The 22,718-nt window shown below is 48.2% G+C and overlaps 1 protein-coding gene across 4 annotated transcripts in view; it reads left to right on the forward strand.

Moving 5' to 3' along the window:
* The first annotated feature begins 383 nt into the window (after window positions 1–383).
* The window catches only part of SAPCD1 (suppressor APC domain containing 1), a 35,375-nt gene continuing 13,040 nt past the window's right edge, over window positions 384–22,718 (forward strand). For 3 of the 4 annotated variants that reach the window (XM_033917231.1, XM_033917230.1, XM_033917232.1), the window contains exon 1: window positions 384–980. In XM_033917231.1, coding sequence (XP_033773122.1) covers window positions 590–980 — 391 coding nt within the window. In that variant the 5' untranslated portion in view covers window positions 384–589. The remainder of the gene's footprint in view (window positions 981–22,718) is intronic. The other variant, XM_033917233.1, reaches the window with a different exon arrangement.

Raw genomic sequence — 22,718 nt, forward strand, 5'->3', positions numbered from 1 at the left:
GGCTATTCTGAGATGTACCAGACAGGGGAGAGTTGAGAAAGAGAAACAAAGAAAATGACAGTATAAAAAAAAAAAAAAGATCATAAAGGCATATCCAGTGCACAGACTTGTGGAAAGAGAAAATGAGGTACAAAATGGGAGGGGGGGGGGAGGAGAGGGGATTAATTAGCATGAGAGCTCATTTAACTGATCCCTGCAGTTTGGGGACTCCCCTGTGCTTCAAAGGGGGGGGGGGGGGGTGCATGCATGTGTGTCACCGAAGGTCTGGGCAGTGAGCCCGCCTGTCACTTTTAGAGGCTACAGCTAATCTTCAACTGTGTGTGTGTGTGTTTGAGATTATAAATGATCCCCCTTCTCCCGAAGCTCCTGGCTCTGCCTAAAGCTGATCCTGCTGACAGGGAGTGGAGCAAGCAGCAGACTGTGTATGTGTGCACTTCTGCCTATTCTTTAAACATACTGCCGGAGAGAACAGGCAAATTCCCAGTGCAAAGCTTGCAGTCTCTTCTTGGAAGCTCCGCAAAGCTCCAAGAGAAAGAGAAGCAGCTGGCGCGGTCCAGAGATCCCAGGAAGCGGAAGACTCTCCCAGAGGATGAGTTCTGCGCTGCTGACAGCCCCGGATCCCTGCAACCGGCAGCCCCGTCTCCCTGGACTTTTCCTACGGAGCTTGCACACTCTCTTCAACATCCTGGATGAAGAGCAGCAAGGAGCGGTGCATGTGCAAGAAATTGAGAGTCGCTGGGGGCTCTCTCAGTACTCAGGGGTCACCCCACCTCCTGGGGGGGTGCTGGATGCTCTCAGGCACGTGTCTGCACCCAGCGGAGGCTACCTGACCTTCCCCAGCTTAGTGGCAGGGCTGAAGCTGGCCCTACTGTTGGACAAGGAGGGGGCGAGGAAGAGCGACCAAAACCAAGGGAGTGCGGCTGAGGATGAAGACATGTCAGCTCATCTCACCCAGAGCAGCCCTAAGAGCCAAAAGTATGGTAAATATCTCCAATTTTTGACCAGAAAGGGGATGGCTGTGAAGGGAAGGAACTGGGTAGCCTGGTTTGAACACATATGACCATTTCTAAATTCTAGCTCTGTTACTGTACAGTGGCAATAGACAATGAGGTTGATGTGTTCCATATAATATATGATAAGGGCTTCCTGTCCCATTGTTTGCCCCATTGGTGGCAGAGAGAAGAACAGTATTTGGGAAGGCAAATGATAGACATGGGGAACTCTTAATACATAGGATGGGAGTAGAGAGAGAGTAAACATAGTATTCACTGGTATATATATATATAGGGTGAAGATAGTATGTAAATATTGTATACTCAGTCAAAAAAACTCAAAGAAAGTAAATGTACCATACCATGGTGCCTAAATGCTCCAAAACCATCAGCTAGTCCCTTCTGGAGCAGTATTGAATACCATCACAGAAACTCTCTAAATCTGTATTGTAACACCACTACAGATGCTCTTGTATGGAAAACCATCACAGAAACACTCAAACCCAATTTTGTACCACCAGCACAGAAGTTCATGTATTGTAACATCATTACAGAAGCTCATGTAAACCAGTGTTTCTCAACTCGGTCCTGGAGCAGAGGGGGAATAACCAATAGGCCAAGTAGGCACGTGCCTGGGGCCCGAAATGGTCAGGGGGGGGCCCGATGAAGGAGGTCATCAACATTGTTTTTTCCAAACGGCGATGGGCCCCTCCAGCATCGATCGGCAACGCGGGCCCTCCCGATAGGCAACGCGCTCCCCCCCCCCAATCGACAGAAAGTAAGACAAGCAAGCAACGCGGGTAAGAAAGGCAGGATCTTTTCCAGATAAGCCCCGCCACTAATGGAAAAAGTGGACGCGCCGAAAGTTAACCTTTTGCCAGCGCACGCAACCTTAACCAGTGAAGTTCTCAGCACAACGGTCCCACAACGCGGCGCAATGTGTATAAAGTAAAGTGGGGGGCTCCCCCCCCACGCCCCCCCCCCCGTCAGAGCACCCAAAAAAGATTATAAAAAACAGGATATGAAACTTAACATTATAAAAAAATAGGATAAACTGTCGACCATTTTTTTAATGGCTCCGACGGGGTGTGTGGCTTTTACTTTCTACAGATTGCGCCTCTTTTTTATAATTTTTTTTGGGTGGCGGGGGTTAACTTTTTGGCGGGGCTTATCTGGAAAAGATCCGAAGGCAACGGGAACTGTAATTGTGCAAGCGGTGCTGCTTGCCCAAAGCTTCCCTCTGACGCAGCTTCCTGTTTCCGCTCGGGCGCATGGTGGGGTGGGGCGGGGCGGGGGGCCCAGTGTACTTGGGTGCCTAGGGGCCCTCGACAAATTAATCCTGCCTTGTCCTGGAGTACCCCCTTGCCAGTCAGGTTTTCAGGATATCCACCATGAATATGCATGAAAGAAATTTGCAAAGAATGGAGGCAGTGTATACAAATCAAGTTTGTGCATATTTACTGTGGATATCCCGAAAACCTGGCAAGGGGGTACTCCAGGACCGAGTTGAGAAACACCGATGTAAACCACTCTGAATTGACTTCCCAGTCAGTAGTAGCGGTATAGAAGCTTTCAATAAACAACAAATATTTTAGGGGTAAATATTCATCTGGTTACAGCAACCACTGGCGGTATTATTCCTGGATATTCAATCCTGGGCCATTGCCATTGAATATCCAGTTTGTGTAGCGCCAGTAAAACATACCCGCTTAGGTTGATATTCAGCCACGGGATACTGCATAAAGATAGGACTGTGTTTTACATGGTCCCGTTCATGCAGGTGCCCTGAGTGGTTAAGTGCATCTGGAGTACTGCGTCCAATATTGGTCGCCGTACCTTACGAAGGACATGGCGTTACTCGAAAGGGTTCAGAGGAGAGTGACGCGTGTGATAAAGGGGATGGAAAACCTTTCATACGCTGAGAGATTGGAGAAACTGGGTCTCTTTTCCCTGGAGAAGAGGAGACTTAGAGGGGATATGATAGAGACTTACAAGATCATGAAGGGCATAGAGAGAGTAGAGAGGGACAGAAAGAGAGAGAGAAAGGGAGACAGAGAGAAATAGAGAGAGAGAGCGAGAGAAAGAAAGAGACAGAAAGGGAGACAGAAATAGAGAGAGATAGAGAAAGATTGGAGAAACTGGGACTCTTTTCCCTGGAGAAGAGGAGACTTAGAGGGGATATGATAGAGACTTATAAGATCATGAAGGGCATAGAGAGAGTAGAGAGGGACAGAAAGAGAGAGAGAAAGGGAGACAGAGAGAAATAGAGAGAGAGAGCGAGAGAAAGAAAGAGACAGAAAGGGAGACAGAAATAGAGAGAGATAGAGAAAGAGTGGAGAAACTGGGACTCTTTTCCCTGGAGAAGAGGAGGCTTAGAGGGAATATGATAGAGACTTACAAGATCATGAAGGGCATAGAGAGAATAGAGAGGGACAGAAAGAGAGAGAGAAAGGGAGACAGAGAGAAATAGAGAGAGAGAGAGAGATAGAAAGAAAGAGAGAGAAAAGGGGAGACAGAAATAGAGAGAGAGAGAGATAGAGAAAGATTGGAGAAACTGGGACTCTTTTCCCTGGAGAAGAGGAGACTTAGAGGGGATATGATAGAGACTTACAAGATCATGAAGGGCATAGAGAGAATAGAGAGGGACAGAAAGAGAGAGAGAAAGGGAGACAGAGAGAAATAGAGAGAGATAGAAAGAAAGAGAGAGAAAAGGGGAGACAGAAATAGAGAGAGAGAGATAGAGAAAGATTGGAGAAACTGGGACTCTTTTCCCTGGAGAAGAGGAGACAAGAGGGAATATGATAGAGACAAGATCATGAAGGGCATAGAGAGAGTAGAGAGGGACAGAAAGAGAGAGAGAAAGGGAAACAGAGAGAAATAGAGTGAGAGAGAGAGAGAAAGAAAGGGAGACAGAAATAGAGAGAGAAAGATTGGAGAAACTGGGACTCTTTTCCCTGGAGAAGAGGAGACAAGAGGGAATATGATAGAGACAAGATCATGAAGGGCATAGAGAGAGTAGAGAGGGACAGAAAGAGAGAGAGAAAGGGAAACAGAGAGAAATAGAGTGAGAGAGAGAGAGAAAGAAAGGGAGACAGAAATAGAGAGAGAAAGATTGGAGAAACTGGGACTCTTTTCCCTGGAGAAGAGGAGACTTAGAGGGAATATGATAGAGACTTACAAGATCATGAAGGGCATAGAGAGAGTAGAGAGGGACAGATTCTTCAAACTTTATAATAAACTAGTCTTTAAGCCCGTTACATTAACGGGTGCTAGAATAGATGTGTGTGTCTGTCTTTCTTTCTTTCTCTTATTCCCCTTGGCCACTGTCTGTCTGTCTATGTTTATTTGTTTTTCTCTCCTTGGACACTGGCTGTCTCTCTGGCCCCGTGTGTGTCATTCTTTGTGTCTGTGTCCTTGTGTCATTCCCCCGCCCCCCCCCCCCAGAGCAAAGCTGTCTGCCCCCAGCATACCCCTTTCCCTCTCCCTAACCCCCTTGTGTCTTCCCCCTCCCCCCGAGAGCAAAGCTGTCTACCCCCCAGCACACCTCTGCAACAAAAGCATCCCCCTGTACCTGCAGCATTGGCATGACACCCTTCAGCCAATCGTGAGTGCTCAGAGCGCGACAGGGAGCGGGGCCTGCAGCTTCTTCGGCATCAGTGAGGAAGGAGAGGTTGGCCCAACTCTCCGCAGGGGCTTTGGGGACAGTCTTGTGCGGCTCGAAGCCCTCCTCCCAGCAGCACTCCATACTGCCTTCCTCCCGCTGCCCAGAATAGATGTCTGTATGTCTGGGTTTTTTTTATTTGTCTCTCTCTCCTTGGATGCTGTCTGTCTGTCATTATTTGTGTCTGTGTCTCTCCCTGGTCCCCTGTCTGTCCGTCTTTCTTTCTGTCTGTCTCCCTGGCCCCCCTGCTTGCCAAAGCAGCCCCCTTTCCCTCTCCCCCTGTTCTGCAATGCCTAACTGCTCCGTGGCCCCCAGCACACCCCTCCCCCCCAAAGCAGCCTCCTTTCCCTCTCCCCCTGTTCTGTAATGCCTACCTGCTCCATGGCCCCTTTCTGTTCCCCCCCCCCCCATGATTGCTATCTGCACAACCCTCCCATCAAAACAGCCCCCTTTCTTGCCTGTTCCATGGCCCTTCTTTTTCCTCTTCCCCTCCCTCCAGTCACCGCTGCCATTCCTATTTAAAACGGCCTGCTGAGGTTCGCGGCCGGCTGTAGCGAACCTCGCAGGCCGCTCTCCACGTGGTAGCACGTTCCCTCTGACGCGATCGCGTCAGAGGGAACATGCTACTGAGGTGAACAGCGGCCTGCGAGGTTCGCTACAGCTGGCCGCGAACCTCAGCAGGCCGTTTTAAATAGGAATGGCAGCGGTGACTGGAGGGAGGGGAAGAACAGGAGCAGTAGCGGTTGTTGCGGGAGGGGGGTGGAGTCGGCGACGTGCAGGCCGCTGTAAACAGGAGCGGCAGCGGCGGCAGGACCATGAGCCCTCCTCCCGCCATCCGCTGCCAGAGTCGCTCCTGTCGCCCGATGCAGCTAACTGGCACATACGCCGTTTGGCTGTGAGTTCGGGCGTGCAATGTAAGTCTGCATGTGGTTCAAGTTGTGTGCATCGTCGGTCTGGAGGAGTGGATCGAGCTGGGGTTCGCGTGCGATATTGCAAGTTCGGCTGCGTGGGAGTTTTGGTTTTGTGAGGAGCCGGCATAGTGTTTCGGGTGGGGAAGAGTCGCGGCTCCTTTTTTGTTTTGGGCCCGTGCAGGAGGAGCTGAAAACAGGGCTGGGGGCTCGGTAGGTGGTGGAAGAAGGCTGGGGGAGCCGCTCGATGGATCGCAAAAAAAAGGAGGAGGGGGTGGGCACTCGGAGAAGGGAGCCGTTTTCAAAGGCGCCCCCGCGGCTCCTCTCATGAGCTGCAGTTGCGTCGGAAGATGAGAGAGGAGTCGCGGTGGTGGCTTTGTGGGTCCGTAGTCAGAGAGAAGTAAGGCTGGGGACTCGCGCATGCGCAGTCCTGCGGCCACAGACCTACAGCGCACGGAACACGCAAATAGCGTGCTAGCTCTTTATTATATTAGATAGAACAAGAGGGCATTCGGAAAAGTTGAAAGGGGACAGATTCAAAACGAATGCTAGGAAGATCTTCTTTACCCAACGTGTGGTAGACACCTGGAATGCGCTTCCAGAGAGCGTAATAGGGCAGAGTACGGTACTGGGGTTCAAGAAAGGATTGGACAATTTCCTGCTGGAAAAGGGGATAGAGGGGTATAGATAGAGGATTACTGCACAGGTCCTGGACCTGCTGGGCCACCACGTGAGCGGACTGCTGGGCACGATGGACCTCGGGTCTGACCCAGCGGAGGCATTGCTTATGTTCTTATGTTAACACATAACTAGCTAAGTGCCAGCTCTGCCCATGACTCTCCCCCAAATAGCTGATCTTCACTTACTTAGTAACATAGTAAAAGACAGCAGATAAAGTCCTGAATGGTCCATCCAGTCTGCCCTGTAACCTAATATTTAGAATAGCTGAGAATCCAAGATTCAATTTTTGAAGATCTATGATCCAAACAAAAAAGTCTATTTGGATTTTTTTTAAGAACATAAGAATAGCTGTGGTGGGTCAGACCAATGGTCCAACAAGCCCAGTAGCCCGTTCTCCAAGGTGGCCAATCCAGATCCCTAGTACCTGGCCAAAACCCAAGGAGTAGCAACATTCCATTCAGAATCCTAAAGAATAGCAAGATTCCGGAATCCCAAAGAGTAACGAAGGATTCCGGAACCCAAAAGAGTAGCAACATTCCATGCTACCGATCCAGGACAAGCAGTGGCTTCCCCCATGTCTTTCTCAATAACAGACTATGGACTTTTCCTCCATGAACTTGTCCAAACCTTTCTTAAAACCAGCTACGCCATCAGCTCTTACCACAACCTCTGGCAATGCGTTCCGGAGCTTAACTATTCTCTGAGTGAAAAAACAATTCCTCCTATTGGTTTTAAAAGTAACTTCATCGAGTTAAAAGTAACTTCATCGAGTGTCCCTTAGTCTTTGTAATTTTTTGACAGAGTGAAAAATCGATCCACTTGTACCTGTTCTATTCCACTCGGGATTTTTTTTTTATTACGATGTAAATCTTGTGGATAAAAGTATACTTTAAAACTGGTTTATTGCCTCTTATATGTAACAGGGGGATGCTTGGCCAGGGCTGTATTCATGCTTTACAAATATCACTGTGATGTCTGCATGGGGCTTTAATAGGGCTTGAGCTCTCCATGCTGTATTCATGGGTTCTGTGTATCAGTGTGACATCTTCATGAGGTTGTGGTAAGGAGGTGCGCTTCAGCTGTCCATGCTGTATTCATGCTTTTAGGTTTATCAGTGTGATGTCTGCATGGGACTCGGAAAAGTATCTGCTCTTGAGCTGTGCATGCTATTTTCTTGGGTTATGGCAGGGGTGTCCAACCTTTTGGCTTCCCTGGGCTGCATTGGCTAAAAAAAAAATGTTTCTGGGGCCGCAGGTTGGACACCACTGGGTTATGGGATAAGTCTATAATTGGCATCACAAATTAGGCCAGGGGTCTTCAAAGTCCCTCCTCGTGGGCCGCAATCCAGTCGGGTTTTCAGGATTTCCCCAATGAATATGCATGCATTCCTTTCATTGTATGCTAATAGATCTCATGCATATTCATTGGGGAAATCCTGACAACCTGACTGGATTGCGGCCCTCAAGGAGGGACTTTGAAGACCCCTAAATTAGGCATGTAGATGTGGCATGCTGATAACTAATTCTTTAACATTATCTGGATGCTAAGTTTCTGTTATAGAATACCAGCATTAACTTATGTCTGGGCACTTATATTTAGGAACACCCACTGACACATAAATGCACATGCCTAAATGTGGCACTTTACCACGTCTGTATACTGGGACAGACCGAAGGTCCATCAAGACCAGTGTCCTGTTTCCAACAGTGGCCGACCCAGGTCCCAAGTACCTGGCAGAAACCCAAAGAGTAGCAACATTCCAGAGCTGAGATTGTGATGTCATGATGCCTCATTCCACCAATGCCTAAGCTCCGTCCTCATCTGCACATGCCTCAAACCCTTTCAAATCCTAAGTAGCAACATTCTAGAGCTCAGATTGTGATGTCATAATGCCTCATTCCACAAATGCTTAAGCTCCGTCCTCATCTGCACATGCCTCAAACCCTTTCAAATCCTAAGTAGCAACATTCCAGAGCTGAGATTGTGATGTCATGATGCCTCATTCCATCAATGCCTAAGAGCCAAACTCCTCAGTGATGTCACAATGGCTGGACTGATCTATACTTGGCTCACATAAGCATTGCCAGACCAAAGGAACATCAAACCTAGTACCCTGTTTCTAACAGTAGCCAATCTAGATCACGAGTACTTGGCAGAAACCCAATTAGTACCAGCATTCCATGCTATCGATTCCAGGGCAAATAGCGGCTTCCCCCATGTCTGTCTCAATAGCAGACTATGAATTTTTCCTCCAGGAACTTGTCAAAACCTTTTTTTAAAACCCAGCTACACTAACCGCTGTAACTGTAAACCAGTACGCACCCTGCGCTCGTACCTCCTTCAAAGACACCATATATAAAAGCATCAGGACAATAATGTTCTCAGTGTTGGCTCCTATGTGGTGGAACGCCCTTCTGAAGGAATTAAAATTAGAAAAGGACGCTGGAAAGTTCAAGAGGGGGGATAAGAACATAAGAACATAAGAAGTTGCCTCCGCTGAGGCAGACCATAGGTCCATCCTGCCCAGCGGTCCGCTCCCGCGGCGGCCCATCAGGCCCATCGCCTGAGTAGTGGTCTATATCTATCTATACCCTTCAATCCCTTTTTCTTCTAGGAATCTATCCAAACTTTCTTTGAAACCATTTAATGTTTTCTTGTCTACAACAGCCTCTGGAAGCACGTTCCATGTATCCACCACCCTCTGAGTGAAAAAGAACTTCCTAGCGTTTGTTCTAAACCTGTCCCCTTTCAATTTCTCCGAGTGCCCCCTTGTACTTGTGGTGGTCCTTAATTTGAAAAATCTATCCCTGTCTACTTTCTCTATGCCCTTCAGGATCTTGAAGGTTTCTATCATGTCTCCTCTAAGTCTCCGCTTTTCCAGTGAGAAAAGTCCCAACTGCTTCAACCTGTCGGTATATGGGAGATTTTCCATTCCCTTTATCAGTTTAGTTGCTCTTCTCTGTACTCCCTCAAGTACTGCCATGTCCTTCTTGAGGTACGGCGACCAGTACTGGACACAGTACTCCAGATGCGGCCGCACCATTGCACGATACAGCGGCATGATGACTTCCTTCGTCCTGGTCGTAATACCCTTCTTAATGATACCCAACATTCTGTTAGCTTTCTTTGAGGCTGTAGCGCACTGCGCCGATGCCTTCAGTGTTGCATCTACCATCACTCCCAGGTCTCTCTCCAGGTTACTGACCCCTAGCGGTGTTCCCCCCATTCTGTATGTGAACATCGGGTTCTTTTTCCCCACGTGCATGACCTTGCATTTCCCTATGTTGAAGCTCATTTGCCATTTTTCGGCCCACTTTTCCAGCTGCGTTAGATCCTTTTGGAGATTTTCGCAGTCTCCCCTGGTTTGAGCCCTGCTGTATAGTTTGGTGTCATCTGCAAATTTAATAACCTCACACTTGGTTCCCGCCTCTAGGTCGTTTATGTAGATATTGAACAGGAGTGGTCCCAGCACCGACCCCTGCGGAACTCCGCTCGTGACCCCTTTCCAGTCTGAGTAATGGCCCTTTACGCCAACCCTCTGTTCCCTGTTCGCCAGCCAGTTTTTGATCCATCGGTGGATCACCCCTTGTACCCCGTGGTTCCATATCTTCTTAAGCAGCCTTTCGTGTGGTACCTTGTCGAAGGCTTTTTGGAAGTCAAGGTAAATGATATCTATAGATTCCCCTTTATCCACCTGGCTGTTTACCCCCTCGAAGAAGTGCAATAAGTTTGTGAGGCATGACCTACCCTTGCAGAAGCCATGCTGACTCGGTTTTAGCTGCTCATTTTTTTCGATGTGTTCACAGATGATGTCCTTAATCAGTGCCTCCATCATCTTTCCTGGGACTGAGGTCAGGCTCACTGGCCTGTAGTTTCCTGGGTCTCCCCTTGAGCCCTTCTTGAAGATGGGCGTGACATTTGCTATTTTCCAGTCCTTCGGGATCTCTCCGGTTTTTAAGGATAGGCTGTATATTTGTCGAAGTGGCTCCGCTATTTCGTTTTTTAGTTCCTTGAGTACCCTTGGGTGAATGCCGTCCGGACCTGGAGATTTGTCGCTCTTTAGTCTGTCTATCTGCTTGAGTACATCTTCTTGGCTTACCTCTAAATTGACCAGTTTTACATCTTGGTCTCCTTTTCCGCTCTCTTCAGGTTCTGGGATGTTGGTTATATCTTCCCTCGTGAAAACTGACGTGAAGAACTCATTTAACCTGTCAGCTATTTCTTTCTCTTCCTTTACCACTCCCTTCCTGTCTCCATCATCCAATGGTCCCACTTCTTCTCTTGCCGGTTGCTTCCCCTTGACGTATCTGAAGAACGACTTGAAGTTTGTTGCTTCCTCTGCCAGTCTCTCTTCATATTCTCTTTTTGCTTTTCTAACCGCTCGGTGACACTCCTTCTGGTGTTCTTTGTGCACTTTTTGGTTCTCCTCTGTTTTGTCTTTTTTCCATTTTCTGAACGATGCTTTCTTGTCGCTTATCGCCTTCTTCACTGCATTTGTTATCCACACTGGGTTTTTTGTTCTGTTTTTTTTTGCACCCTTTCCTGAACTTGGGGATGCACAGGTTTTGCGCTTCGTGCACAGTTCCCTTGAGTAAGGTCCAGGCTTTTTCTACGGAATCCATCTTCCCTATGTTACCTTTGAGTTTTTTTCCCACCATTTCCCTCATGGCATCATAATTTCCTTTTTTGAAATTGAGTGCCGTCGTTGTGGTTCTTTTCCCCTTTGATGATCCAATTTCTAGCCTGCACTGGATCGTGTTGTGATCACTGTTACCTAGCGGGGCTAATACTGTCACCTCCTTTGCTGGCCCCTCTAGTCCGTTGAAGATTAGGTCAAGAGTGGCGTCACCCCGTGTTGGTTCCTTGACCAGTTGCTCCATGAAGCAGTCCCTCATGACCTCTAGGAATTTGGTCTCCCTTGCGCAGTTTGAGTGCCCAATACTCCAGTCTATCCCTGGATAGTTGAAGTCCCCCATCACCACCACATTTCCGCTTCTGCATACCTGCCTCAGTTCTGCCTCCAGGTCCTGGTCGATTTCTTCAGGTTGTCCTGGTGGGCGGTAGTACAGACCCATTTTAATGTCTGCCCCAGTTCCTCCCTGTAGCTTAACCCATATTGATTCCAAGCCATCCGCCTGTACTGTTGTTTCCATCCTGGTTGAGGGTATGGAGTCTTTTACGTACAGCGCTATTCCTCCACCCTTTTTATGTGCCCTGTCTCTCCTGTATAGTTTGTACCCTGGTATGGCCACATCCCATTGATTTTCCTCAGTCCACCATGTTTCTGTGACTCCAATTATGTCTAGGTCCTTTTTGCTAGCAGTGATTTCTAGTTCTCCCATTTTGGCCCTCAGGCTCCTAGCATTTGTGTACAGGCAGTTTAAGACCCAGTTTTTTGCCCTCTCTTTTTGTTCTCCTCGTGTTTTGGTACTCCTGCAGTCCTCCTCATGGTTTGCCAGCCCCCGAGCTTCATCCTCCTCCTGCTGCTGTGTGTCTGTGACGTCCTCAGCCTGTTTCCCTTGCACCACTTGTTCTCGTAATTTTCTCTCAGTTCTGGTCTCTATTTCACAAGGTCCTTGCTCCTCTGGCTCCTGTTGTTCCATGTTGGTGCCTCTTACGAGTTCCATTTGTGCCCTCGGTCCCTGCAATGCGTCCTTAGGTCCTTTTTCAAAACATACACACTCAGTCCCAAGTCCTCCCTTACAATATCCCGGGTCAGTATCCTTATCAGGTATTGATGTCCGATGTCCTTTTTCAAAACATACACACTCAGTCCCAAGCTTTCCTTCCCAATGTCCCAGGTCAGTATCCTTGTCAGGTACTGATGTCCGATGTGTCGAGGTCAGTTCGACTATCGGCTTTCCCCTTCTCTTCAGTTTAAAGCCAAGTCTATGGCGTTCTGGACGTTGCGTGCCAGCATCCTCGTCCCAGCTGTGCTAAGGTGTAGTCCATCTCTTCTGTAGAGCTTGTTCTTCCCCAGGAAAGTAGTCCAGTTCCTAACAAAGTGGAAACCCTCCTCATCGCACCATCTCCTCAGCCAAGCGTTAATTGCTTGTAGTTCGCTCTGTCTCCTTGTGTCCGCTCTCGGTACTGGCAGGATCTCTGAGAAGGCTATCCTCCTTGTCCTTAGTCTCAGTTTCCTCCCCAGGATCCTGAACTGGTCAGTTAGTGTAGTCCTGTTGAAGTTTCTCCTGCTGATGTCGTTTGTTCCTATGTGGATCACTATTGCTGTCTCCTCCGTCTCGGCTCCCTCCAGGATCCTCTCGATATTGTTGATGACGTCCTTTGTTCTTGCCCCCGGGAGACATGTTACCAGTCGGTCCTCTCTCCCTCCGGATATGTGACTATCTACTCCTCTCAGGATTGAGTCTCCAACCACGATTGCTGATTTCCCCTTCTTTAACTGTCTCTCTGGTCTCAGATCTGTGTCATATGTGCAGTCCATTCGTCCGTCGTCTGGGTTCAGCTGTGTATCCGCCCCTGGTCTCAGGTCTGTGTCCTCTGCGCAGTCCGCTAGTCCATTCTCCTGGCTCTGATGGGTCTCCTCCTCCTCTGTCTGCCCAGGTCCTCCGCAAGGTCCTATTCCCATGGTGTCTGGTAGTTCCTGTCGTCCAACTGTCGGTTCTCTCCTGGTGTGTTGGTGGTCTCGTGCCTCCACCATCCTGCAGGCCTCCTCAATGAACTTCTCGAGCTCCCTAACTTGTTCCGCGATGTGGCTCCCTCTGGTGGTGTCTTCAGTTTCCCAGCATTGCTCCTCCATGGTGCAGAGTCCCTCCAGCTCCTGGACTCTAACCTGCAGTCTCCCGACCTCCTGTTTCAGGCTGTCCAGTTCCTGGCATCGACCGCATATGTATGCCTGCCTCCCGGAGGGGAGGTAGTCATACATATGGCACCCGATGCAGTATACTGGGTAGCTCTGCTGGGTTCCCACATCCTCCATTGCTCCTTTCTCTTTCCTATGTCCCGAGGTGTGAAAGGATTGTGCCCGGCGTGCAGCTAGCTGAAAGAGTAGAAAGAGAAAGAGAAATGAGAAGTGAGAAGAGGGGGGGAAGTACCTGTGGTATAATTATTAGATATTGCTGCTGGGCTGCCTGGGCTCCTTCTTAAGGCTCCTTCGCAAAGGCGCTTTTCACGGATTACTTCAACTAATAATGCAACAGACTGGAGGAGTAGCAAACATACAGGAAATAGCTGGCTACTCCCCACTAGGAACACGATTGGGTGAAAATATACCCAGAATGCTGAGGATATGATAAAGTTCAGATAACTAGAATTATCAGGATGTATGTAAATCTACATGATACTGGTATTATGCTTGTAAATAAGTAGGATTTAGAATGAACATAGTACACAATACTAGTAATATGTGTGTATATGCGTAGGATGAGTGTATGTATAGGGTGAATACATAGGGTTACCAGATTTTCCATTTGGAAAATCTGGACCCCCCTAGACCTGCACAGTTCCACCATCCTCACCCCATCACACCCCAGTCCTGCCCCCCAATCCCGCCCCTGCTGCCTGGTTTCGTCGGGCAGGAGGACATCCGTGTAAGTATTTCTTTGCAACTTCACTGAGTGTCTCCTAGTTTCACACGTCATTTACAAAAAAAAGCGCAGAGCATACACCTAGCACTTACCCCTGTGCTAGTATTGTATAAGCAGGCAAAGGGCCCTTAAATTTAGATGCCAAGTTGTAGAAAGAGGGGGTATGTGTATTAGTGTAACGCCCGCATGACGGCAAACACAGCCGATCCTCAAATTCAGTTTCCTTACGGCAGGTGCGAATAAAGAGAGGACACTCATTTTAGAAACCAGCCGGTCGATATTCAAAATGATTTAGCTGCTCAGAAATGACTGCTGACCAGTTCAATCGCTTGTCTGGGGGCTGCACGCTAATTTTCAGCAGCACTTAACCAGTTATCCCTGCTGAAACTTAGCGGTTAGGCTGGAGTGAGCTTCAGTGGCAACTCCAGTACAGGGGTACCTCGGTTTACGAATGCACCGGTTTGCGAGTGTTTTGCAAGACGAGCAAAACATTCGCAAAATCGGCGCCTCGGAAACCGAGCGCGCCTCAATTTGCGAGCGCCTCCCCCCTGCTAACCGGCACCCTCCCCCCCCGCGATCCGGCACCCCCCTGCCGCCATCGGACACCCCCCCCCCGCCGCGACCTGAGGTCCCCCAACCCACCCGAACCCTCTTCTTACTTCAGTGTAGCCTCCGCACCGGCACCAGCATGTCCTGCTGGTGCCCGAAGATCTGTCTCCTGTGCTGGGCCTTGAGCAGGTCGCGGCAGGGGGTGCCCGATGGCGGCGGGGGGATGCCCGATGGCGGCGGGGGGGGTGCCGGATCACGGGGGGAGGGTGCCGGTTTGCAAGGGGGCCTTCGGGGGGAGCAATGCCGGTTCTCGTGGCGGGGGGGAGCAGCGCTGCTGGCCTCGGGGGGGGGGGGTGGGAACCTCTCAAAGCGAGTTTCCATTATTTCCTATGGGGAACCTCGCTTTGATAAATGAGCATTTTGGATTACGAGCCTGCTCCTGGAACGGATTATGCTCGTAATCCAAGGTACCACTGTAATTGTAAAGTAGCGGGTAGACTTCTGTAGCCTATGGCCCAGAAATAACAAAGAGGGAAGACATTTAATCATGAAATTGTGATTACTCCTCCATCCCATTTGGCAAAAGGAGGAGAGGGAAGGAACACCCTGCTATGTCAGTACAAGGCCCAATCATCTCTAATGAGGGCACTAGATGGCCATAATAAAACCTAATGAGTAATGTGTGCAGCAATCCTTTGTACTATACTATCACTCGTGTTCTCCAAAAACAGTACTTCACAGCATGTTTACTTATAGCTTTTTACTTAGGTCTTCAGAAGTGCCAGTATTGGCTAATTGATTTAAGTGGCCAAATACTATATGGCACTAGCCTCCTCATCAGACCATTGTGTTTTATATAAAGTGCATTAGTGCTTCAATATTTCAGTAAATAAATAATTAGTCTTGTCAGTAATTATCGGGAAGGGACCTGTCATTCCGACGTGTTTCGCCCGAAGGCTGTATCAAGAAAAAAGTCCCCTGCAATAAAATACATTCATTAAACTCAGTATAAAATATCATTTTCGTAAACAAGCCTTTCTGCTATTACAAACCTCTTTAAAAAAAACCTATGCACTTTTCCTTATAACTGGCTTCAAAATTGCAACTGACAGAATTTATTGAGAAGAAAAATGGTCCAGGAAAATATGAGGGCAGAATGTTTGTATAAATGCATTGAACACTTGAAGTCTATCGCACTGTTTTCATTGAAAATGGGGGGGTTAAATATTCTTTCTGGGTGAAAGGTGCTTAAAAGCAATTCATCTCTATATCGATTATACAGCTTTGTAGTGCCTGAATCACCTCCCCCCCCCCCCCCACACACACACATCTGAGAAGCACTGAAGAAAGAACTGTGTTAATGACACAATCCTCATTCACATTCATCACTTCTACACCAGATGGAGAATGAGCCTCGTTCCTCCAGGGAGATGAGCCCCAGTTCCCTCCAAGGCAAGAACAAAGCAGAAAGGGGGAGAGAAGAGAAGAGAACAAAAGGTAATAAAGAAAGGAGACTAGAGAAGGAAAGAAAAATAAGCAGAAAATGAAAACAAAAATCTAGAAAGCAGCGAAGGATAAAGAAAGAAAAACAAGGAGAGCAAAGGAAAGGAGGATAAGGAAACAAGAAATACCAATAAAAATGAAATAAGAAGAGCGGAGAAGAAGCAAAACGAGAATGGAAGAAGTGGAGAAAAAATAAACTGTGAAAGAGCAGAGAAGGAAAAGTCATAGAAAAATTAGAAAAAGAAAAGAATAGAAAAGAACAATGAGAAATCTATATCTAATCTAAAGAGAAGTGGATATAACTCTAGCAAAATGTGTCGTAATCCAAGAAAGGGGACCAAGTCTTAGAAACTGAGGGGTCCTTTTACTAAAGCATGTTAGCCGATTTAGCACACGCTAAATATTTATTATATACCATACTAGTCTTATAGCCCGTTACATTAACGGGTGCTAGAATATATGTGTGTGTGTCTGTCTTTAATTCTTTCTCTCTCTCTGTCTCTCCTTTGCGCTTTCTGTCTTTATTTTTCCATGGCTGTCCACCACCACCCCTTGCCTGCTCCCCCTGTCCATTCTCCCTTCCTTTTACCTACCCTGTCCTGCAGTAGGCCTCCCTTCCTTTTCCCCCCTGCTTTGGAGCACTGGGACATCGAATGGTACATCTTTATGTGATGGATGCATTGTAAATACTTGAAACTTGATTTCTCATTCCCTGTATCCCTCCCCTGTCTGTCCAGTCTAGTCTCTATTTTCTTCCCTTCACCTATTCCCTTCCTTCTACCTTGCAGATCCGGCATCTCTCTCTACCTCCTTCTTCCTCTCCCTAGCCCACAGTCGTCAGTTTGGGACTTTTCCTCTGAAATATCCTTCCCAGAAGCCGGTGGTACCGCTCCCCACCCGCCACACCCGCGCTCGGTCCTCCTTGTGGGAGGTGCAGCGGGGAACGCGGAAGTCATAAGGGCGGAGTGGGGGGGGGGGGAAGAGAAGGCTCCGAACGGGAGAGCCGGTGTCGGTTTGCATGGGAGCCTGGTGCGAGCCGTCAATGCGGAGCCGGGGGATAGGGAGTGGGAGGTAGAGAGCGCGTGGGAAGGGTAGGGGGGAGGTAGGGCGTCATTTGGGATGGAGATCACTTTTTTTGCCTCCTCTTCTGTGATGGGGTTTTTGGCATCAGCTGTAGCTCAGCAGTGAAGTGGTTCCTGTCGCCGCTGCCGCTCCTGATGAGGTTCGCGGCCGGCTGTAGCGAACCTCGCAGGCCGCTCTCCATATGGTAGCATGTTCCTTCTTACTTATTTTAAAAAAATTTTATGCATGAAATATTAAAATTTTCTCTTCACTGTTCACAATCTAATATATTTGTTCACAGGGGTTTTTATCTTAATTTTGCACACCATTTCACATGATTTATGTATTATACATATCCCCTTAGCTTTCATATTTATTTTTATTAGGACCTCTGAGGAAGGAGTGTTTTCCGAAACACGGATCGTGTCAGGTCCTTTGGTTTGTTATAAAGTGGTATTTTTAACTGCATAAATATTTGGTACTAGTATTTTAGCCCGTTACATTAATGGGTGCTAGAGTAGATGTCTATTTTGGGTTTTTGTTTTTTTCTTTGTCTCTTTCTCCTTGGACGCTGTCGGTCTGTCATTCTTTCTGTCTGTGTCTCTCCCTGGTCCCCTGTCTGTCTTTCTTTCTGTCTCTGTTTCCCTAGCCCCCTGTAATTCTCTGTTGTGCCATGCCTGCCTGTCTCTCAGTGGCCCCCTTCCTATGTCCATACTGTCCCATCCTATGCCCTTAGTGCCCTCAGTGCCTCCTATGTCCTTAGTACCCCAGTTCTTCCTTTCCATGTCCTTAGTACCCCTTCCTATGTCGTTAGTGCCCCCAGTGCCTCCTTCCCATGTCCTAAGTGCCCCCAGTGCCTCCATCCTGTGGCCATAGTACCCCCAGTGCCTCCTTCCCATGTCCTTAGTGCCCCCAGTGCATCCGTCCTGTGTCCGTAGTGCCCCTTCCTATGTCCTTAGTGCTCCCCAGTGCCTCCTTCCTATGTCCCCTCACTGCCTTCCAGACTTTGATCCAACTCCACCCCCGAAGCCAGCCAGCCTGCCTGCCTGCCTCCCTCCCATCCCCCTGTGTAGTAGACCCAATGAGCAACATCTTTAAATTTCTACCCCCCTTCCATTCCCCCTGTACAGTAGAACCTGCCATTTTTATTTCCCTCCCTCCCATCTCCCCCTGTGCAGTAGAACCGGTGATCAGCCTGTTTCCATCTTCCCCCCCCCGCCACCGTGCAGCCGACCCCATTGACCCTCCCATCTGCCCCTCCCACAGCGATATGACCTTGGCGTTTCGTTTCCGGCTCCGGGTACGAATGTCTGCTGGGGGGGAGGGGGACATGAGGATCGGCGCTGTCTCCAACCCGCCGCCAAGCCGCAGCCGCCGACAGCCACCACGGCCTGCAGCCGCCGACAGCCGTGGCGGCTGACATCCACCTCGGGGGATTTGCGCGCATGCGCACTCCTACCTGCGGTGCCCTACAGCACACGGAAAACGGGAGCATGCAGGTGGGAGTGCGCATGCGCACGTAAGGCTTTATTATATTAGATAATAAACATTGCCTGCATCTCGTACATAGTTGCCTGCAGTTTGTTTTTTGTTTTTGCTTTGGCTGGCGGTACTGCAGTTTTCGTTGGATTTTGTTTTTGTGTTGTTACATCTTGACACCACACCAGAACTGGAAAAGAAATCAGACGGTAATTAAGCAATGTTTAATCTATGGCAAATCGTAACCTGTTAACTGTTATGTATGTTTAACCTGTAGCCCTTTGGGGAAAACAGGATAGAAAATTAATAAAATAAATCCATCAATATTGTGAACTGTTTAACGTAGCTGGATTTCAAAAAGGTTTGGACGAGTTCCTGGAGAAAAGGTCCATAATCTGCTATTGAGACAGAAATGGGAGAAGCCACTTTTTGCGGTAGGATCAGTAGCTACTATTTGGGTTTCTGCCAGGCACTTGTGACCTGAATTAGCCACTTTTGGAAACAGGATGCAGGGTTAGATGGACCATTGGTCTGAAACAACTGCACTGGCTCCCTATATCACATAAGGTGCAGTGTAAAGTGCTATCAATAGGTCACCAGGTTTTGTATTATGCTGTGCCAGCATGTTTTTGGAATTATAATAAAGATATGTCGACCAGGGAGAGTTTTGAGATCAGAAAATGGGATGAGGCTGGCAGTGGAGAGAGAGTTAAAAGTACATTATGCAGATACTAGAACAAGGGTGTCAAAGTCCCCTCCTCGAGGGCCGCAATCCGGTCGGGTTTTCAGGACTTCCCCGATGAATATGCATGAGCTCTATTTGCATGCGCTGCTTTCATTGTATGCTAACAGATCTCGTGCATATTCATCGGGGAAATCCTGAAAACCAGACCGGATTCCGGACCTCTGTTATCAATAGCTGGGGTGAAACTATGGAATGACTTGCCAGATCAATTACATCAGGGGTCTCAAAGTCCCTCCTTGAGGGCCGCAATCCAGTCGGGTTTTCAGGATTTCCCCAATGAATATGGAAGTTCTGTTTCGCACAACGAGTGGTGGACGCTTGGAACGCTCTCCCTGAGCAAGTTGGATGCGCACCTTCTTGCAAATCACACTGGGGGATACGAGTAAACAAGGTTTCTCAGCAGAGAACACCTAGCTTGGCCTCCGCGGGTGCGGGTCGCCGGACTGGATGGACCTAGAGTCTGATCTGGCGAAGCCATTTCTTATGTTCTTATGAAAGCAGTGCATGCACATGGATCTCATGCATATTCATCGGGGAAATCCTGAAAACCTGACTGGATTGCGGCCCTCAAGGAGGGACTTTGAGACCCCTGAATTACATCTATGTGCAGAACGTGTTGGCTTTAAAAAGCTATGCGTTTATATAAAAAGGTTGTTAGTTGGACAGAAATGCAGACATTAAGACAGCATCATGTTGTAGTTGTCTTGTCGTTATACTTTGTATGTTTTTTTGGGGGGAAACCGCCTAGGTTTAGGCGGTGTATACATCTTTAAATAAAGAAATATGTAGACTTCTCTTTTATACCAAGTCAGCTGTGAAAAACAGGCTTTGTTATCGACTCTTCTTTCCTAGCGGTTGAGGACTCGGCGGGGCCTGATTGTGGGCTCAGGTGAAAGGCAATCTGCTCTTCCCCAGGGAAACCCTTTTCTCTCCCTCCCTCTCTAACTGCTTTCAGAAATTGGTGGCCCACTTAATAATAACCCAGGGAAGACGGTGGCCATTCTACCGGAGGAGATTACATGGTAAAAGAAACTTGATACTAGCGCCTTTTTATGGATATTTATGAACGTTCATTTGTTCCAAAAGCTCTCTGAAATGATAACAGCTAGAAACACACAGGCCAATATTCAGCTGCTAACATCATAGAAACATAGAAACATAGAAATAGACGGCAGATAAGGGCCCACGGCCCATCTAGTCTGCCCACCTTAATGTCCCTCCCCTACCTTTGCCCTGTGAAGAGATCCCATGTGCCGATCCCATTTGGCCTTAAAATCAGGCACGCTGCTGGCCTCAATCACCTGCAGTGGAAGACTATTCCAGCGATCAACCACTCTTTCAGTGAAAAAGAATTTCCTGGTGTCACCTCGTAGTTTCCCGCCCCTGATTTTCCACGGATGCCCTCTTGTTGTCGTGGGACCCTTGAAAAAGAAGATATCTTCCTCCGCCTCGATGCGGCCCGTAAGATACTTGAACGTCTCGATCATGTCCCCCCTCTCTCTGCGCTCCTCGAGCGAGTATAGCTGTAATTTGTCATGTTTTTTTTTTTTTTACCACCGGCTGTGACAGCCAAAAAAAATGCCAGAGCCTGGCTAGAGGGGTGACTGCTTCCGCCCTCCAGAAAAGTGTAGTTACTTACCTGTAACGTAGATTCTCCGTGGACAGCAGGATAGTCAGCCACACAACCATATGTGGCTGACTCATCCTGCTTGTCCTAGGAGAAAGTGTAGTTACTTACCTGTAACGTAGGTTCTCCGTGGACAGCAGGACTGTCAGCCACATATGGTTGTGTGGCTGACTCATCCTGCTTGTCCTAGGAGAAGTGATGATATTCAACCTGTCATTGGATAGTTAATTGAATAAAGTTAGGACATCTTTCTTTTCCTGTCCTAACATTATCCAGATCGTCAACTGGTTCAGGGATTGATTATTGCACCAAAGCAGTCTGTAACCATTTTCAGCTGCTGAAAAACGATGGATGGCCCCAGGCTGTAGCACTTATCAGCAGAGCTGTCACTCCTAAACGGGAGTCTTAGGGCTTGACCCCATTCTGCCCCACTCCACCCATAACTCCGCCCAGTCCTGCCCAAAACTCCTCCCAGCCCTGCCCATAACTGCCCAACTTCACCCATAACTCCGCCCAGTCCTGCCCATAACTCCACCCACAACTCTTCCCAGCCCTGCCTGAAACGCCATCCAACCCCACCACAGCAGCACAAGCAGTAGCCTCTCCTTCCAGCGGCAGCAGCTGAGGACTTCCTAAAATGTAATTTCCTGCTGCCGTGGGACCAGCAACAGGAAATGACATTTTAGGAAGACATCTGCTGCTACTAGGAGAGCCTGCTCAGTGGGAGATCCCGGCTCCTCAGCAGAAGTGCGGGAGATGACCCACAAATGCAGGGCAGGTCTGTATCAGGTCAGCAGATACTGCCCTCTGCATAAATACATTTGAATATTGAGCCTACAAAATTATGAATAGATACTATCAACTTCCTAACATAAATAACTGGATTGGTTGTATCTCAAAAGTCAGTTCCTCCGCAGACCCAGTTGGGTCCACTGATAAACACTCCTGCATCCACACATGTATCACAAATATTGAAACCACACACATGATTGCAGAAGGCAGATCGGGCACTAAATCCCACAATGCTTTGGGATGTAAGTTCAAAACCAGGCCTGGTCAAAAAGGTCTCCAGCCTGGAACTGAATAACTTGGCATCTCTGCCTTTCTCGTGAAGGTAAGGGGCCTTTTATAATACATGCATTATAAGAATAAGAACATAAGAACATAAGCAGTGCCTCTGCCGGGTCAGACCAGAGGTCCATCCCGCCCAGCAGTCCGCCCCCGCGGCGGCCCAACAGGTCATGACCTGCCTTAATCACCAGAAGGGGCCCCCTTGCCCCCTAGGTTTCTCATCGAAGTCCTATCTTCCCATCAATGTCCTAACCCTCCGGCCTTGCACCTGCACGACCTGGTGAGCTGTCTATACTTATGCAACACCCCAGCACCTCCCTCAGTACCCCACGATCCCCTTTTCCCTCAGGAATCTGTCCAATCCCTGTTTGAATCCCTGTACTGTACTCTGCCGGATCACTTCCTCCGGGAGCGCATTCCATTTGTCCACGACCCTTTGGGTGAAGAAAAATTTCCTTGCATTTGATTTGAACCTATCTCCCTTCAGTTTCTCTGAGTGCCCCCTCGTACCTGTCGTCCCTTTTAGTCTGAAGAACCTGTCCCTGTCCACCCTCTCTATGCCCCTAAGTATTTTGAAGGTCTCTATCATATCCCCCCTGAGCCTCCTCTTTTCCAGAGAGAAGAGCCCCAGTTTATCCCTTATTCTAAATATCTAAATATACTGTATGAGTTTTGAGAAATCAATAGGGAACAAATTCAATTTATATCTAAAATCAAGATGTTAGGAGTGATACCAGATCTAGCGCTTTCCATGCGTGACCAAGTGAATACAGTAGTCAAAATGGTCTTTTACAAACTGTTAGGAGATGGAAGGACATGTTGACGTGATAATTTTCAGAGGGTCATGCAAAATACCATTATACCCATCTTTGATTATTGTAACGGACTATTAA

Source organism: Geotrypetes seraphini, chromosome 12 (assembly GCF_902459505.1).
Source record: "Geotrypetes seraphini chromosome 12, aGeoSer1.1, whole genome shotgun sequence".
Classification (NCBI taxonomy): domain Eukaryota; kingdom Metazoa; phylum Chordata; class Amphibia; order Gymnophiona; family Dermophiidae; genus Geotrypetes; species Geotrypetes seraphini.